The 20150-nt window shown below is 36.8% G+C and overlaps 1 protein-coding gene across 3 annotated transcripts in view; it reads left to right on the top strand.

Annotated features, from left to right (window-relative positions):
• The first annotated feature begins 3581 nt into the window (after positions 1-3581).
• akap6 (A kinase (PRKA) anchor protein 6) overlaps positions 3582-20150 on the top strand; it is a 104206-nt gene continuing 87637 nt past the window's right edge. For 2 of the 3 annotated variants that reach the window (XM_053510491.1, XM_053510489.1), the window contains exons 1-2: positions 3582-3709; positions 15817-16177. In XM_053510491.1, coding sequence (XP_053366466.1) covers positions 15860-16177 — 318 coding nt within the window. In that variant the 5' untranslated portion in view covers positions 3582-3709; positions 15817-15859. Of the gene's footprint in view, positions 3710-14082; positions 14184-15816; positions 16178-20150 lie in introns of those variants that run through there. The other variant, XM_053510490.1, reaches the window with a different exon arrangement.

Genomic DNA, 20150 nt, shown 5'->3' with positions numbered 1-20150 from the left:
CGTAATATTATTTTAGTGCATATTTTTTGTAACCCGCTCCTATGGCGGTCAGCTGAATCTATGAACACACGTTGTAACAAACCACCCACACATATCAAATATTATTATTATTATTATTATTATTATTAAACGTATCTTTAATATTATTAATACGTTAATACATTAATATATTTGTTTTTACAAATAGAACATGAAGAAATTCCTGGCTTTAAGTCACTCAGTATCTAGGGCTGCCATATTTCACATGCTTTGGGGGTTTTCCATCTAATGGAATTCTCACTGTTGCATCTGTCCTCCAAGGCAGAAACAGTGATAAATGGCAGAGTAATATGATAATTTTCCTTGAGTTAATTGGAATCTTTTGTTCTGGCTTGAGATCACTTTCACTTGATATGGATCATTTATCTGCAAGGATATATTTTCTCATATCTTAATTGGTTCCTGTAGCAAAGTAGATGCATGTAAAGTACTTTATAAAAGTTAACCGTAAAAGGAACAGGCCAACATTTGGTTATGAAAATTGCTTTTGTGAATACAATGCTGCAAATGATAATATGTGTAGTTTTTAATATAAATAATAAAATTGTCCATTCCAAAAATTCCATTTTGACTATTTTTTTAAATAGTGAGCATGGCTAGATGTCAGTTTTGGTTTTAATGTTGCTCTTGGGTTGTACATATGACAAGAAAAGTGTCCGTGTTTTTTACCAGCCTGTGAGTGGAACTGCGGTTATCATTTGGTAAGACACTTTCAAATAAGGTAGAAACCTGTTGGAACAGGCTGATTCTTTGTCAACTTCTTAACAGGAGCAAGTTGATCTAAACTCTGCCTCAATTATAGCTCTCTCCAACCTCTTTGTTGAGAACATACCACTGCTACTACTTTCTTAGCATACACAGCTTTGTAAGAAAGAACAGCATGCTTCCCTTCCCCAAAAAACATACACTGTAGCATAACAAACACTAGACTATATCAGATGTGAAGACTTTGAAGTCAATTGTACTTCTCTGCAGTAAAATATTTGTCACATTTACATTTTCTTACACACACACACACACACACAAAACCATCATTAAGGCTTAGTGGTGGCTCAACTGGTTACAGCTCTGGGTTCTCACTCACTCACTCACTCACTCATCTTCTATACCGCTTTATCCTGTATTCAGGGTCACAGGGACCTGGACCCTATCCCAGGAGCCTTAGGGCACGAGGCATGGTACACCCTGGACAGGGTGCCAATCTATCACAGGGCACACACAAACACACTACAGGCAATTTAGGTCAATTAGCCTAACCTGCATATCTTTGGACTGTGGGAGGAAACCAGAGTACCCGGAGGAAACTCACCAAGCATAGGGAGAACATGCACTCCATGCCCACAGAGACAGCAATCGACCCTGGCCAGGAATCAAACCCAGACCCTGGAGGTGCAAGGCGACAGTGCTAACCACTACACCACCGTGCCACCCGGCTCTGGGTTATTGATTGGAAAGTTGGGGGTTCAAGTCCCAGCAGTGTTAATCTGACACTGTTGAGCATTTTAGCAAGTTGAGCCCTTAACCCTGTCTGCTCCAGGTGCGCAGCAACAGGGCTGACCCTGTACTCTGACCCTAGCTTTCTAACTGGGATTTGCCAAAAAAAAAAAAAAATCATTGTACTGTGAGGTACATTGGACAAATAATTGAATCCTATTACATAGACTCAAAATATGTAAATGGAGGTATTATTTTATTTCTAAAATGTAACTATGGATTGTGCTTTTTGGGAACTGTATTAAAATTTGTTCTATATAAAAGCACACACACACATTCACAAATAATGGAATAAATTCAACAACTCTACAATTTACCTCTTAAAATACTGGATAGTTCATTTAAGAGTAGATTTCTTACTATACCTGGCTTTGCTGATCTCATTAAGTCTACAAGGAATATCAACAATATATTGTAATAATTTTCGAAGACATTAGGCCTACTTTTAAAATTAACTTTTAGTTTCCCATTCTTAAATTGTAAGTATTACAATAATAAAATAAATAATAATAAATAATAAATAAAGTATATAAATATTCATTTGGAAAATGTAGAACCCTTAAAAGAGAAATAGTTATATAAGGCAGTCATTTTGGCAAGCTAAGAACTTTTAAATAATACATAAAAGTAATACAAATATATATATATATATTGCTAAATTACATCTGTAACTTAGAATGCTCACATTGTATATAGAATATTCACATTTTAAATGTCATTGTATTAATTAATGTACTGTACATACTGTGTGTCTCTCAAAGCTATGCCTCCTTTCTCACTCTTCTCACAACATTATCGCCATCCAGTGGAATTTGTAGGGATATTCAATAACAAAGTGTATCCATTCTTTGCTTTACAAAAAACTGTGATTTTGGCCATAGTCTTTTTTTTTTTTAATGAATTGATACATTTATTAATTTTTAAATAATTTACTTGAAGGTCCACACTGAGTCAATGGTTTGATCCTGAGCTCAAGTTACTTTCTGTGTGAGTTTTGTATGGTGTCCACTGTTTCTTCAGGTTCTCTCATTTTTGCCTGAAAATGGTGGGAAAAAAACATAAACAACATACAAACAGATGGCATGTCTATGTTTGAAATTTATTAATGTAATTGTGTTCATGGTGCGCTACAATGGAATGGTGACAAATTTTCTTGCCTTGCCTGTTTTCAGGTTAGATAGATTCATATGGATAGATCTTCCCATAGATAGATAGATCAGTTATTACATTAAATATTAATTAGTTTTTTTCAGCAATTGGCAAAAAACACTTATTAAGTCTGGTTGTTTGCAAAAGAGTAGGCATATAATTTTGACTTTTTATATGAGTAAAAAAGAAGGTCTAAAATATGTGTGTCAAGTGCAGTTCAATGATGAGTTAGTAACTGTATTTAGTTTAAAATGCTTTTAAATATTCTTAAGTAGAGAAACATATTTCTAGTATTAAGCACTGTCGCCTTGCACCTAAGGGGTACGGGTTCGAGTCCTACTGCGGGGCTGTGCATGGATTTCGCATGTTCTTGCTCTTGAGTTTACTTCGGGTACTCTGTTTTCCTCCCACAGTCCAAAAACATGCAAATTAGACGAATTGGCCTTCTGCCATAGTGTGTGAATGAGCGTGTGTGTGTGTGTGTGTGTGTGTGGCCTGCATAGATGGGCACTTAGTCCAGGGATAGGCTCCACGCCCCCGGCGACCCCGTATACAGGATAAAGCGGGATAGACGGCGAGTGAGTGAGTGAGTGAGGTGAAAATAATTTGTGCATTTAAAAACGAACAGTAATGTTTTTTTTTTTTACTTAGTTAAATCATAACATTATATTTAATGTGTAATATTGACATAGCTCAATAGTTATGAAACATAGTAAATATAGATTTGATTATTAGGTATATGAGGGTAATCTTCGGTCACCGCTCTCCTGTCTCCTGTAGCCCCGCCCACCTCAAGCGCCACACCTCGCTAACCAATCACAGCGCAGCGTGACTGCTCCATCACTACACAGTTTCCCAGGCAACAGGGCTGCTCGGCTGAAGGCGCTGCATCATCAGCATCCGCTGCTCCGCGCTCCTCGAGGCCGCAGTGTCTCAGCATACACACACACACACGCACACACACACCTCCCCCACATCACAGGCGCACTCACGCCCTGAGCACGCGATGGAGTAAAGCGCAGATCAGGTGAGTGTCACACTTCTCTCCTTTCTCACTGATGCTGTTATTGTGCTTTTTCCTGAGCCAGACCCTTGTGCCCTTACTGCCAAGGTTACACTGCGGGGATAGCGGCGACTGGCAAGGCGGTGAACGGCGTCCTGCTTTGTCAAAGAGGCCTGCAGAGAGGGAAAAGCTGCCGCATACACACACACACACACACACACACACAGAGCTTTCCTTGAGATCAAATCCAGCTGATAGGGAAGTAAGTGTGTGCTTGTTTTGATGCTATATTTGGCCTTGAGGAAAGGCATACAGGAAAGACACCAGGATATGAACCTGCACACAGTTTAGTAGAAAGCAGATTGTTTACATACATTGGCTGTGTGTTTATAACTGCGCATACAGTGCATGATGCTTTTGCTGGCTAAGTGGAGAACGAAGGGTTAATAGTGAGTGTGCTCCTTTAGGCATCACTGTTTAGCACTGTTCCTGTTTTGGCCCTGTCCACCGCCTGCCAGTCCAGGTGGTTTTGTGTGTTGTAAGGTGTGGTGTCAGGCATCTCTGTGAACAGTTATGTACAACCCACATGTGTGTACTGTTTTAAATATATACTGTATATGTCCCATGCTCTGGGCTGTTGATTGTGTCATTTTGTGTTTAAAGCTAGAATTCCCTCTTGTCTGGCCCCTCCCTGTTCTACAAGACACTTGTTTTATTATGGTGATGAATCTTTGTGCTGGAGGAGAAATAGGAGGGGTGAGATCAGAAGGGGATGTGGAGCTTGATTCCATTAAAGTTGTCTCCTGCTGGTACCCCGAGCTTAAACCTTTTCCACAGCTGCCCATCTCATGTCTTTGTTTTATACTCAGAGTGATATACGTGTGATTTGATGGAATGAGAAGAGATGGGTGACCCAGAACATAGGCACCCTTCATGTACAGGACCTCAGAGCCAAGAGTAAAATATTGTATTGTTAGATGATTCAAAAGCATTGAAACAAACAAGTTCATGACAGTCATAGCATATTTTAAGTGAAGAGTGCAGCAGTGTTCTGAACTATCACATGAGCATTTTGAGAACAGCTAGCTTTTAGCAGAAAGCCCATAAGGGTGGGGCAGTAAGCAGGCAGATAGCCACTTTTAGCCTTGTAGCTTATAGCATTAAAGCTGTTTGTGGGGAAAAATAGTTGAGAATCCATTACATCAATTTTAACAGACTATTTACCTATAAATGTATAACCCATATATATTGTGAAACCTTCTTCCTGCCTTTCTCTTGTTTCTTTATTCTTTATATAGTATATATTGTGCTTAAGTTATTGTGTTGTTGAATAGAGTTGTTGCATCTTTCTTTATGGAGTTCAGGGTAGTTGCAAGGTCATTGCTATATGAGCATTGAACTTGCTAATAATAAAACAAAGTTTCCCTCGAGCTAATGTGCTAATTAAGGTCAAATGTCAACATATTGATCTCAGAATCAGTAAATTAAATGCCTTAGAGATACAATACATACAGTACAATGATAAAGGTCTTTAGCCACAACACCGAGTTCACTTTTATAGGTTAGATATAAAAGTGAACAGAAAGGTCAGGGAATTCGCCTATAAATTTGGTCATGTCCTCAAGTTTCACTTAAGACAATTTTATGTAGTATATGCATATAATCTGTAGAAATGCAAAAGGTATAATTGTCGTGATGACTGATACATTCTGTCAGTAACTCCACACCTGACACAAGGGACAGTGTGTTTGCTGACTCACTGTATCAGCTCATCCTCTACTTACATAAACACTAACATAGAGTATACCTGATTTTTTTCCTCTTAACATTTGTTTTGAAATAGTGTCCTGACATTTAATTGTTCGTGAAATCATCTGTTGATTGGATTGTAGTTAATGAGGTCTGAGAATTACAGGGGCCTCACATCTTTCTTTTTTGTTTATAAAAAACACAAGGAAAGCAAAGTCCTTTAAAAATGTACACTTGTAATGGTAAAGAAATAATCATTTAAACTGTTTGACTGTACAGTATAGTGCAAATTATCAAGAAAGGTCTTAGTATATAAGAGGTTTTTATGTAGTTTTATACAACTTTCCAACACTTCCACAATACAGTTAAAAGTAAGTTAAGTTAATTAAATTTTTTAAATTTTTTTGTGCTATTTTTATGTCATCAGATATACACACATATACACTAACCAACCATAACATTAAAAGCAGTACCATTTATACCCCCCAGTTTTGGGTTCCCCTTGTGTCACCAAGGTGGCTCTGACCCCTTGGGGCATGTTTCTGCATGTCCAGTGGTGTACTGGTGTCTGGTACTAGGACATTAGCAGTGGATTCTTTGGGTGCTGTGATTTGTGGTGGAGCGTCCGTGGATTGAACGTATTTGTCCAAGGAATCTCATGGGTGCTCGATTGGATTGAAATCTGGTAAGTTTGGAAGCCAGGTTGGTGTTCTTGAGCTCTTTGCCTGCTGGCTGCCAACTGCACAGTGGGCTATTGTTTACTGGATGTTCTGGTTGATTTTTTTTTCAGCGATTTGTGCTGCATTGGCTTTTCTGTGGAATCTTACCCTGTGGCCATGGGTGAGCCTATGGTTTCCATGATCCTGTCATTAGTTTGCTGGTCTGTGGTTGGTGATCAATGTTGTTTAGTTTACCTATCAGTGGTCATAATGGTATGGGTGATTGGGGTATATGTTTAATATAATGTACACTGGAATTGACCGAAATACAATGGGGTAGATGCATAGTCACTTTATACTTTAGCTCTCAGTCCACATACTCAAGTTCACCCAGCTGCTGATATCATGCCGCCTGGACTTAATAACACACACAAATCCACGGTAATAAAAGACTTTTTCAACCACACCCCTGATTATGAAGTACTGTCTATGCTTTGTGTCTGTGCTAGTCTGATGTTTTCAAGCATTGATTGTATTAATTGAGTTTTGGACATTTTCTGGTTTTCCGGTTTCTGTCTCTACATTGTCAGGTTTATATTGTTAGCTAATCACCAGACCTTACCTGATGTCAGATTCTTGCTTGACAAGTTTATTTTGTTAGTGTAATGAAGTTTTGTTTTACAACAATTTGTGTCATCTGTGCCATTCCAGACAGTGATAGCAAAGGTTAGATTAAGGACATGCCTTACCTTTTGTTGTTGTGCAATTATTATAGCTCCTTCGAGATAGGGTGCTGGAGTGACTAACAACCAAATGTGGACTTTTACAGTTTAGAGGATGTATTGATTAATAAATTAGCTTGCAATTAGTGTACAAAGAATGCCCTATTTGGTATGTTCTGTTTTCTTGTTTGTAGAAATGCACATTTTCCTCCAAATTTTGCTCCATTTAAAGTAAACATATAATCACTTATTTAAAGGTCTAGGAAGCAGCATGGACTTATCACTAGAAGGATATTTATTTAGGTACTGTAATTATACATGCTGTAGTGTGCTCTGAAAACTAAAGGACAAAAACACAGAGGACATCCTGTTCATCATTCTTTCAAAATTGCAGCTTGTACGGTTATTTCTATGAATTATTCAGAATCAAATTATACTTTTGAGACTAAATATCTCAGATTTAGCCATGTTAGGCAGGTCACTGTCCTTCAGCATTCTCTACTGGGAATGTACAGTTATGAGAAGTTATAAGCAAGATGCCTAATTGAAAATTATTAATTGTATTGACATTAATTTTAACAGGTATAAAAAATGAGTCCAGTAACATCTGCTTTGTAAAGAAGTATGTGATAGAAGTGATATAAAAGACTTTTATGTCTTTTATGAATGTGAATGTGGCGAACGCTTTTAGTTGTTTATGAAGAATAATTTTGTTCTATAATGAAGACGCTTTTAATGATCATCTATAAGACAATAATAGGAGGACTGCCGTAGTTTGTAGGCAAGGCACACCAGATATTTACAGGTGGAATGGCAATGCAAAGGGGAAATGAATCATGGTAAAAGACAGAATTACAGATTACCTCTAGCTTTCTTTTGAAGAATGTTTCTGTTTGTGACCCTATTTTCTGCAGAACTTTAATTGCAGGTTCATGGTTGGAGGATTTTAATTATATAATCAAGTTGTCACACAGGCTGTTATAGAATTCAGACATACTGGGATCATCTTGTAAAGCATGAACATCTTGAAAAGAGATAATGTTGAAAATGAAATTGCTGATAATGTTGAAAATGAAATTGCACAGTGCAAAACTGTAAATAAGAGCAACAATGTTTTAATCTGTGTGTAAATATCAGGTCATGACTCATTAGATTATTACTTCCATTGACTATCAAAGAAAAGGAGGATATTAGAGATCCACAAAATGTGTCTTTTAATTGTCCAGCATAATTTCCACTCAGGTTTTGCGTTGTGCTTAAATGTCGTTCATTTTCACCTCTGTTCCAAATAAGCTGTCAGTGTCCATAGTTTTAAATGCAAATAAGCTACTGCCCCTATTCACATCTGTAATGTCTGTGACCTTGCCACCCCGTACTCCTGTTGTTACCGTGGTTACAGGGAAATCTCACTGAACGCCAAAAAAACCCCAGCATGAGTTGAAATAATTGGAAATGAAACCAATCTGGAATAAGACTTATAAGACTAGCCAAGTTAACACTTGGAAATGCAGCAGGATGTAACTGTAAATGAATAATTATAGTTAACATTTTTAGAAAGCTGAGCAGTTATATGCCATATATTAAGTAAGCACATGTAACTTCCAATCTGCACCACGTGTTAGCATAAGTATTATTATATTTAGTTATATGAATAATTAAATTCTGTTGCGGTATCTTGACGAATTCCCTGAAGAAAATCATTTTATTGTGTATTCATTTTTGACTTTCAAAGCATTAGTTTTTTGTTAAAGCATCACTGCATATAAAGTTTTGGAAACTAATTTCACACACAGGTCACTCTTCCTCTTCCTACATTTAGGCCCTAGTCCTGATAATTTTTAAGATATGAAGACAAACATCAGCATAACAGCTGTTTCCTTTAAAACACATTCCTACCCCAAAGTGTGGAAACTGAAGCACTTCCATAGGTACTTCTGGGAAGAGCTGAGCTCCAAGCTATTTTTTTTATAAAGTCATTAGAGGGAAATCTGATAGGCATGTGCAAGCATGGTCTTTGCATGGATGTTCTACACACAATACAGTATTTCGAAAGGCACATTTTATAATATGGCTGCTTCCCTAAATAATAAATAATTCAGAGCATGAGGCCAGGAATTCCAGAGAGAAAAATCCTGACTTTGTTTCCGTGCAGACAATCATCCCAGATCCTCCATGCTCTCTTCATGGCTGAAGCTGGATTAGTTATTCCTGCATGGTCATTATACTTAATATAGTTTAGTGCGCTGATTTTACATCAGGCTTACACACACAGATACGCATACATTGTCCAAACCACTGTTCTGGCCATGTGACCTTTGCATCACCGTAACTGTAACCGATGATGCTAGTTATGGTAAATTACTTCCTGGCAGGAAAGAGGTTTTAAACACAGTTATGAGTATGTTGGTGTTACATGATTATTGGGAGGTTCCTTCTAACACACCCGCACGCCTACTCTCCAGCTATCATGCTGTATTGATTCAGGTTTCTAAAGCTTGAATTATCAGTCCCAGGATGCAATATGATAGGCCTGTACAGAGAGCAGAAACATGGGTGTGCCCAGATATAGAGCAGTTTCACTGCAGGAAATTTGGCCTCTGTTGTAGATGGCTAATTTAAGCTACTTCTTACTGTAGCTTCATTATTATTGTTGTTTTAAATCATCCATCTTTTTATTAGTGTAGATTCTCAAGCAATCACACTATGGTTACGAACCTCAACAAATACAGCCGACTAACTGCTTGCCGTCCTCCAGAGCAAAACCCAAACGTATTGTTTTCCTAAAAACAGATTGCTTTAAATAAATTGGTGGTCTCAGAAATAAAATGTGTTTTGACCCAGATGGTGATATCAAAGATATCCATGTTAGGGTCAGATAAAAGTCACTTGTAATTATGAATGTGAACTAAATGTCATGACATGAATATCTACTCTGACCAAATAATTAGAATTGGACAATGCAGCTTGTAATGTAAAAGTAGCTTATCGATGTTCCTAATATTTTATTTCTTAAGCTGTCTTGAAGACTTTTATTTCTGCAGCTTCTGCTTATAGCACTTTTAGCATATTGTAGCTGCTCCAACTTTGGTATGTTTGTTCAGATCCTGTGTACTGTAGTCCTGGTGTAAACACCTAATCTGTGCCTTTTGTTTAAAAAATATTTTGTTATTGTAATTTTTCCCCCTATTTTTTCTTCTTCTTTTTTTCTTCACTTATGACTTGACTTGCTCTAAGTATATGTGCAGCATTCTATATTGATGTTGAGCAATACCTACTTATTTTCTTTCAGTTAGCGGTTCTTTCAGTTTCTGTCAGAGATTATATAATATATAATACAGCACATAATACCATACATAAATAAGTGTAATATCACTAGATATTTTCCAACTTTGCATTTTTATAATAGATCATCATCCACGCAGAGCAGCTTTTTTGCTTTAGAGAACTGAAGTATTATGATGCTTAATATTACTTCCTAGCTGGTTATTACTGTCATGTTTATATGAAAAGAAAGTGTTGTATTAAATAGTTCTATTTAGTAGTAAATCAGAGGTTTGGCCAATTATGGACAGCTTTATTTATGATGGCTTGTTGCTAGTATGAGGAGCATGCAAGTTAAACTTGGATTTGTGTGTATGAATAGAATGGCAGAAGGTCCATTAATACAGAGAGGAAATAATATGCCATAATGCTATAAACTGTACTGTCTAAGATGCACTAATTTTAAGAACAACAGAGATTATGTGTGTCCTGCCAAAATTAAATTGCAAGGGGTGTTTAAGTTAACCTGGAATTTTTAACATAACACAGTTATGAGATCAAAAACTACCTTTATTTCCCTTTATAGTCTATAAGTGCTTGGATGCTATCCATGAAGGAATTTTTTTCTAGTACGCCGGAGCCATGATAGGACAGTCTGCTTCACATTTGAAACTCTAGCCTCCCAGAAGTTCCTTTAATGGTCCAAACAGGTGGAAATCACTTTGGGCAAGGCCAGAGGATGGTCTAAATATATGTAGAATTACTAGTTTAGTGACCTAGACACCTTTGATCTGTTATTACTAGAGCACACATAGAAACCTCTAATACAGGGTAGAGCAAAAAATGAGCTAAAATGTTTAAATCCAACCAAACACCAAATGGTTAAATGCCATAATAGTACAGAGCTTGCTATTATAATTAGCTATTTGACATTCGGAAACATACCAACAGTATGGATGCATTGGAATTTTTTGTGCAGTATGATGAATATATAATACAGAAAAAAATGCACTCTTTCTTGAAGAGCAGCAGAAATCTTTATTACAGAGATAAAAACTTACAGTGATGAGGCAGAAATGCTCCTATCCTTTTTCCTTCTTTTCTGTCTTGTTTCTTTTACCATTTGACTTTTATAGAAATGTACTGCTGTTATAGAAATGTGCTTTCTGTCTGCGGTGTCTGAGGTTGTGTATTGTGCATTTGCGCATGAGTGGAGTGAGCCAGGTGGTGTGTGCCCCTGAGGATACTGTGCTTTTTTCCTGCAGCACTGTGAGTATAAAGTGTCCATATTGGGGAGGTCAGATCCAATGATCGAAGCCTTCCGTTTTGCCTGCATGGTGTTTTTAAACCAGACAGTAATGCCACATGTTGTTTATACATCCTCAGTAGGCCTGGGTGAGAGGGCAATGATGATGATCCTGCCTTTTTAAGCATCCTAATAAGGTACATCCCTTGCTGGGACCTTTTAGTCCAGTGTTTTTTTAGTCCAGCTCAGTTTTTTTTTGTCACATAAAGGCCCAGAAACCTTTAACTGTCCACCCTGTCTACCTCAGTCCCTTGGAGATGATGAGAGGCAGCAGGGGATTTTTTTTTTCTGAAGTCCATAATTATTTCTTTGGTCTTGTCTTTGTTGAGGATGAGATTGTTTTTTTTTTCCATAGACAAAAATGTTTCTGACCAGTTCCCAGTAACTGGACTCTTCCCCATTCTTGATGACGCCCAGGATGATTGTGTCATCTGAATATTTAATATAGCCCTGGATGGTGACTCAGTCCTGTGTGGACAGGTTGTAGAGTAGCTTAAGCTGAGCAGAGACCTTCTTGTTTCCCATCCTCACCACTGATGGTCTGTCCATAAGAAAGTCAGGAATTCAATTGCAAGTGGGGGTTGGGGTGCTTTCCTGGGAGGATGGTATTAAAGTAAGAACTAAAGTCCAGGAAGAGCATTTTTCTGCTGTAGTTCAGGTGTTAAGGTTCATGGTGTAGGACCATGGCTACCTCGTCGTCCACCAACTTGTTGGGAAGTTAGGCAAAATGAAATGGGTAGATGGTATCTGGAACCACAGAGTTAATATCTGACTGTACCAGTTATTCTTGGCTCTTTATGGCAAACGGTGTAAGTGCACCTGACCTGAAATTATTGGGAGAGGATGTATCTGTTTTTTTTGGCACTGGTATGATGATGGCAGAAGAAACGTTGGACAACTGCGTGTGTGAGAGAAATTTAAAGATGTCTGTATATACCTGCCAACTGCTCAGCACAGAACTCTTGGTGATACGCCATCAGGTCCTACTGCTTTGCAGGGATTAACTTGCTTCATGTCAGTATGCATGTAAATCATGAACATGACTAAACGAATAAAGCCATGTATTCTCACAATAGGTATTCACTTTATTGCAAAGAAAGTGTACACTTGGAGAAGAGCACAGGGCTGTGCAAAAATGTCAAGAGAAGTAAAAGTAACAAGTTTTCCTTGCTTGTTTTCCAAGAGGAACCAATAAGAGGCCTAGTCTACTTTATCAGCAAACATATCACCATTAGCGGCCACTGTGACTGGGAGCCGCTTAGTATATACAATTGTATTTGTTGGTTTGTTCCAAGCCCACAACATTATTTCGGTATTTATACCTTTACATTTCTTTGCATACCTTTATAAGGTCATGGACTGAAGCTCCTAGCCTAAGCACAAGAAATAAGCTACAGGGAGACTTGGATTATAAGCCTATTTTGTTCCAGAAGCGGGCTTGTATTCCAAAACTTCATAAATTGAAGCTAAAGTTTGTATGTGTGTGTTAAGTCAAGAGGGGGTCGCGGGGGGGTGGGGGGGTGTGTGGTGTTAAGGCGAGAGAGTGTGTGTGAAGGGGCACGGTGTCAAATTACACGCGAGCACACACATAATGACAGGCTGAAACAGAGAGGGAGAGAGAAAATGGATTTTAATGAGACTTTCTTTTGCTTTACACACGCACAAAAATAAAATATGTTTTACGCACACACACATGGTCACAGTGTTATAGTAAACAGTACATGCGTGAATGAATGTTAATTATACCAGTGAAAGTCGTGCAATAAAACCGAGCAGGAGAGACGATTACCCACAACTCCGCAGCATAAGAGAGAGAAAAAACATTGGCTCAGTTGTGATCATGTGACACTCGGCGTCAAAACAAGAAGCACATGCATGATACTTGTAAACCAAGACTTGCTTGTTTTCCAAGTCAAAATTCATTCAAAATCTTTGGTCGTATTGAGGAACACTCACAAACTGGGTTACTTGCAATCCGAGGTTTCACTGTATATATTTTGGTCAGACAACATATACAAATTGTTTGTTGATATATTATTAGCATAGGAGATCTATACTACAAGAGTAGTTTTATTCTTGTTATCACCAATTTCCTACAGACAGTTCACTTTCAGTGGCTTTATTACTGAAGAGTATTACGGGATTTTTGCTATTAGATAAAATGTCACATTTTGTTGCCTAGATTGTGACTTAGCTGAGTCACTTGTGATAACACCCAGTGATCTCATTCTCCAGCCTTCGCCTTATTTCGACACAGAGTCATGTGTGAGAGTCATCTGAAGGATGAAGGATGTTGTAGTCGTCAGCTAGCTTTAAAACTCCCCCTTTTGTCCTCAGTGCTTGATGATGCCCTGTTTACTGTAAGAAATATCAGACGAGCTAGATAATTTGGTCATACTAAAAATAAATTTTCACAGATTTATTCATTTTAACTCTTAAAATTTATGTAATCTGATTTGTAGTTTATGTAAACTAATTATGTAAACAAAATGTTAAGCTTTTGAGTTTCCTTTGTTGTTTACAAGGGATAAAAAAGCTCTCTTTCTCTGTCTCTCTCTCTCTTTCTCTGTCTGTCTTCCCCCATACACACACACATATTTGCGTAAGTTGAGTGCCACTCTGTGGCTGTCACGGTCTAAGCAGGACTTTTAGAGGCAGAAGGCAGTAATGAAATGCTGATTTCATTCTTTGGGAATGAACTGGGCTTAAGCTCTTGATGCAGGTGGAAATTCCTGGATTCTCTAAAGCTGTAAGGATATTTGTCAACATTGTGAGGTTATCTTCCAGTGAAGAGCACAGTGGTACGTTCTCTGTCCTGCTGCATATAGCTGAGCACCAATAACACATTTTAATACAATTCCGTCCTTATAGAGATATATGTAACTGTTTTTGTGAACGTGTGTAACTTGTTATTCTAACCAACATTAGGGATGTTTTGCTGTCTATAACAATAATTAATGAATTATTGTTGGATATGTGTAAATAGTTTGCAACTAATACAAATATAAAGTCATTTGTATCAGTGCTTTTTCTGCCCTTTTTCTAGTTAATGTTTGCAACTGATGAAATTGCATTTCTGTAATTTGCATGTGTAACTAAAAAGAGGAAAGCAGAGAAAGGGTGGCCCACCCTGGTGTTTGACAGCCGCAGCCCTGCATGTTTTCCAATTATCCCTGCACTACTTGCAGCTCATTACCTGGATCAGTTGTGTTCGGTCAATCAGAATCTGGAAGATACTAATTCACTTTGTCTTTTCCCACCCTACCCTTACCTAATATGACATCTTCCAGTTTCTGATTGACCGAATACACCTGATCCATGTAATCAGCAGTGAGTTGAACAGCGATAATTGGAAACTATGCAGGGTTGCAGCTCTCAATGACCAGGGATGGCCCCTGATCCAGACATAACATATACTACAAATATGCAGAATACAATAAGGGTGCGCCAAATCATTATAATTATCATTAAAGTTTGTAAAAAAATAAAAAATAATTCATGTAACAATTAAAGTATATCACTTCTAATCTTACCTTGATAAGCGGATCTTGAAAAGTGAGCCACAAGAATCTGCAGCCCAAAGACCAAGGTGGGTGGGGGTTGCCCAAGTAACCATCAGTCACTTTCTGGCTCTATCCAATCTACGATTTAATAATGATATAAGAGTCGTGAAATGGTGTGAATGATTTCCGTAAATGTTTATATTGAGGTCCGAAAATCAATGTCATTTTGTGTGATCGTCAGCTGAAAAGTAAGCAGAGAGAAAAAAAAGAGTAAAATGTGGAAAAAAAAGTACAGTTTTTTTCCCATTTAAAAATGTAGAGAGTAGTATTACATATAGGAAATATTCAAGTAAAGAACAGATACAGAAAAATACTTAAGTACAGTAACAGAGTTGTACTTTGTTACTTGCCACCTTTTTAAGTTACATAATCTTCTCAAAATCAGTACTGTATGTCTTGTTATCAGGGATCCAGGCATGTCAGTCTCTTCAGGAGTTAAAGAATTATAAAGTTTTAGAGAAACAGGTTCTCTTTCACTTTTTAACCACAAACCTAGAGTATGCAGTTAATTTACTGAATGTGGATTGATGCTGGTGAATCCCAGTGTCAATGAGTCCAGTGCTCATATAGAAACCTAATATGAAACATGAATGCCTGTGAAATCTTGTTCACAGCTTTCATCTGATAAAACCTCATAGCGCTACTTTGTGATTAATGTGTTGGCTGGTACTTAAAGAGGATATCTGCAATGGAAAAATTGCACACACTCCTGTTTATATCGAAAGTAAAATACTCAAAAATAAAAAGTTCTTGCCTGTGTTATTGGGAAAGTGATTTGTATGCTAAATAAATCAATGTAGTTTATATTCACTCACTCTTGTTCCCTGCCAGTCATTTAACACTTTGTTCTACCTATTTTTTCTTCCCACAGTCTGTTGAAAGTCCCCAGCGTTCGGATCTAGAACATTTTCACCATGAGCATTGTGGCGTCACCAGTGATCAGTGAGGCTGCCTCGCCTATGATCACCTCTGTCACTCCCACCTTAGAGTCCAGCCCTAAACAGTGTCCATGTGGGCCTAATGAAAGTGGAGATAATGTGAGCACAGATCGCCGCCAGAAGTATCAAAAACCTCCTCCCCTGCACACTGGAGCGGACTGGAAGGTGGTGCTTCACCTGCCAGAGATTGAGACCTGGCTGAGAACTACAGCAGAGAGAGTAAGAGATCTTACACAGTCTGTGCAGCAAGACAGTCTCAACAGGCATGTGGATGCTCATCTTGTGCAGCTAAAGGTTAGATTTAATTTTTAATTTCTAAAGATAACTTTTAATTTCCACAGATAAAATCACTACAGTACAAAATGTGGGCCATATATATTGTACATGCAATTGTGCGTGATGATGTAATAATATGTCTAATTGAAATGAAGATTATTTATTTTAGTCATTTAAGTCTTTTAGTCATTTAAGTCTTGTTACAGTAGGTGTGTGGAGTTTCTTTGTTAGCTGTTGTACAGTATGCACACTGGTAGCTCAAGATAAATGTAGTGCGTGTAAGTAGTTAAAAGCTCCCCCTTACGTGAAGAATATCTGTAAGAATTAATTTTAAAAAGTGCACTGATGCAGGGTAAAAGCCCAGTTCATCGCAAAAATTTTGCTCTTGACAACGGCTATTGTAAAGCACAGCTATGATCAAAGTGCATGGCACTAATTCACAGCTGTTTTTCTGGGCATGACAAAATCCAGCACTGATGCACTTTTTAATATTTTTAAATTTTGCCCTTAACAGTTTTCAACCTTTTGTGCCAACATGCATGTACGATACACAATACATGTACATGCATATACAGTACGTTACCTATGGGCTTTTCATGCGGCATGGTGGCGGATCATTGTCGTCTTGCACCTCCAGGGCTTTTTATATTGTTAGATACTTGAGCCTGTGCAAAGCTAAAGAGACACACAGTTATCTCAGCTTCAACCTCAGTGTGTTTTGGGTGATCATGTGACAGCATTATTTTTAATGTAATTGATACTAAAATATTTTTAACCAAGCTGTAGTGTTGTTCTTATCCTTTTTCCCCCTGTTATTTTATTTTGTTTTATTATTTATTTACTAAGTGAATCTTTCCAGTGTTGGGTGGAGTGCCCCATAATTAGGTCATGGTGTTATGAATATTTATTTTGCAAGCTTCATCCATTTGTATTTTTAGTTGACAAAAATAGAAAGAAAATAATAAAAGAAAATTGTTTTGCTTTTTTCTGTCAAATGTCATATAAATATATGGAGAAAATCTAGCTAACTAATTGTAAAATAGTAAGATTAGGTTATCCAATTCTGGTAACAAAAAGCAAGCTAAGCTAGCTATGATAATTCAGTTTAGCATTATTGTTATTTAGTATATAAACATGTTTCCAGTATAATCTATACCTTAGATGAAACACATAAGACAAGTCTTAATGTAAGTTACATGATAGACAAGACAGAGGACAGACAGAACAATAAAGACAGTTTTAAGGTAACAATGATAACCTTAATGATGGCTGTTGATCTAAGCAAACTTACTGTACTCAGGCGCTAACTTGACAGGTAATGAACCTAAAGAAGCTAATTTCGCTAGCTATCTCGCACAAGATAAGCTAATGAGTAGGGCCTGAATTGAAAGTTGCCCAAATTATTCCGCTTTTAACTGCTAAAGCTCATATTCTATCCAACTTTGCTTTTAAATGAACAATTATATACTTGCTGTGTAAGGGCTACCTAATAATAGAAAGCTTGCTGCCTTTGTATATTTGTAGTACAGTGCCTTCAATAAGAAATAAAGTATTCTAGCAGGTTCTTAGAACGGCCAATGTACAAGATGGAGGTGTTTGGAATTCAGGCGCTGCTCTCTTTACTGTTAATGCAGGAGTGACAGAACAATGTTGAAGTCCACCCTTACATAAGCACTATCCTCTCATCCCTCAGATTTCAGCTAGCTCTGACACGTGTTCCTCTGATCCCTTTTATGTTTTAAGCAAACACACTGAAGCCCCTCATGCCACATTTTTATAGCCTAGCTGCAGCTGTCAATAAATAATGTGTGAAGGGTTTTAGTGGTAAAGGGACATGTTTGTTTTGTCTGTGACTGAATACGTTTGAGACACTACATTGTGATTCTTTTGATTTTAGTGAATGTGTTCTGTTTTATTGAATATATTTACATTTTATTTGTCATGTACACAACTATACACGATATGATATGAAGTGAAATGCTTACTGTATATGACTGTCTGTTACCTAAAATGGAAAGATAGTATAGAATAGTCAGATTTCTCAACAATAAAAGGAAAACTGAACTAGAAGAGTACAATTAATTTTTATACAAAAATAAATAAATAAAATATAAACATCTGGGCTAGGATGTACAAATCTACAAAAGTTACAATAGAAATATATTAAACATTTATAGAAAAAGTGTAATTAAATACTGAGAATAAAAATTAAATAATATAAAAGAGAAAATATATGGATATGGGTATGAGAGCAGCAGTATGACTGAAACATGTGATGAAGTGATGTGTGTCAGCAGCTGTGCTATTGTCCATGTTCAAGTGCAAGTTAGTCTTCATTTTATGTTTAAAACAAGAACAACATATGAGAAGTGTGCAAATCCAAAAAAAAATGCATAGTAATGTGTAATGCTACATCACATAGGTGTGAAGGACACTTATCCTCATATACTCCCATGATCTTGATTACTTAAAGTATGCACACAAATAACATTTCTAATTGCATTCTTAGTTATTATGCTTTGATAAATAATATTTTTTTAATATTAATTTTTTTAATGAAATCCCTAATTATTATACAAAACAGAGACAGACAAATCTGAGCACCAAACAGATGATGTAAGGCTTACTAAAATATTTGAATTATATATATTTTTAAAAACTTGCCATGGTGTTTTTGAATGATGCAGTCTATTTAAAGCTGTTTATGATTAGAAGTTTAGAGATTATAAGATTTGGGACTGTATTCTTGTCAGTCTTGTGGTTGATTATAGCAAAGGTGACAATCTTAAGAATCTTGTAAAATGGTAAAAAAGCACTATTACTATTGTGCTTACATTACATTATTAAAAAGAAAATTCAAGTGGAAAACTATAGTTTGATTTTGCATGATTCATAAGTTCAAAAATATCTAGCTCTATGTTTTAACACCTAACCAATCAGGTCACAGAGCTCAAGATGTTTTTAAATAATTTTTAGTCCCAATTAGAAAAATGCTAAAAATGGCGGGTTCATGTGTGAACCATTCTTTAACAATTTGATTCCTGGAATATGTCTGTTCTATCAGGGAAGAAAATGCTCGATGAGTCTAGACCTGACCAACTGAAGTGACTCCAGATCACTTCAATGGCCAATATGACTGATGGGTGGATCACTTTATGTGCTTTTCTTCTTACCCTGATGCATCCATCATTCTGTAATAGGGTCAATCTAAACTCATCAGACCACATGACCTGTTTGCCAATTCTCCAAGGTCCAATCTTTATGCTTCCTAGCAAATTGAATCCTTTTCCTGATTAGTCTAACTAACATGTAGCCTCTCAGCTATTTATCTCCAATCCAGTGAGTTTTCATCACGCTGTGTGCATGTGAAAATGCTCTTACTTCCACAAAGTTGAGGTTTCGAATCTCCTTAGTTGTTTTCTTTGCTTGATGCCTCCCAATAATTTGACACTTTTGAAATAGCGAGGCTTTTTTTATGGCCAGGCAGTATAGTTTTTTTTTTTTTCAGCATAAAAAATTATATTGATGCTTACTTTATGAAGCTAGAATATTTTGCAGTTTTAAATTGTTTTACCTAAAAAAATCTTCAATTGTGTTAATTTATTTGTTGGCCTATTACTTTTTGTATGATGTTATTATGTATTTATACAAATGTATCTATTTCTGTTTTTTCTTTTTGTTCATTTACTATTTATATGCTATTACTTACATTGCTTTTGCTATGAATTTAGCATTTGATGCTGATCATAGCAACTAATAAAAATTTAATAACTAACATTTGTTCAGCGCAAAATTACGTTTTTAGCATAAGTTTGAATGGTAATAATAATAATAGTCTGGAGTGAATGTTCAGCTTGGCCTCTCTCAAGACTCTGCACTGGCAATGATTGCTCTCTTTGTCTATTCTCTCAGAAGACAATGATTCATTTTGGGTTATGTATTGCAAACACTGCTGATAGGAATTAACTAGGGCTAAGGCTGCTCTGTTATT

The sequence above is a fragment of the Clarias gariepinus genome, chromosome 13, assembly GCF_024256425.1.
Source record: "Clarias gariepinus isolate MV-2021 ecotype Netherlands chromosome 13, CGAR_prim_01v2, whole genome shotgun sequence".
NCBI classification, from domain to species: Eukaryota; Metazoa; Chordata; class Actinopteri; order Siluriformes; family Clariidae; genus Clarias; species Clarias gariepinus.
The sequence above is the reverse complement of the archived record's forward strand: the minus strand, read 5'-3'. Positions and strand labels throughout refer to the sequence as shown.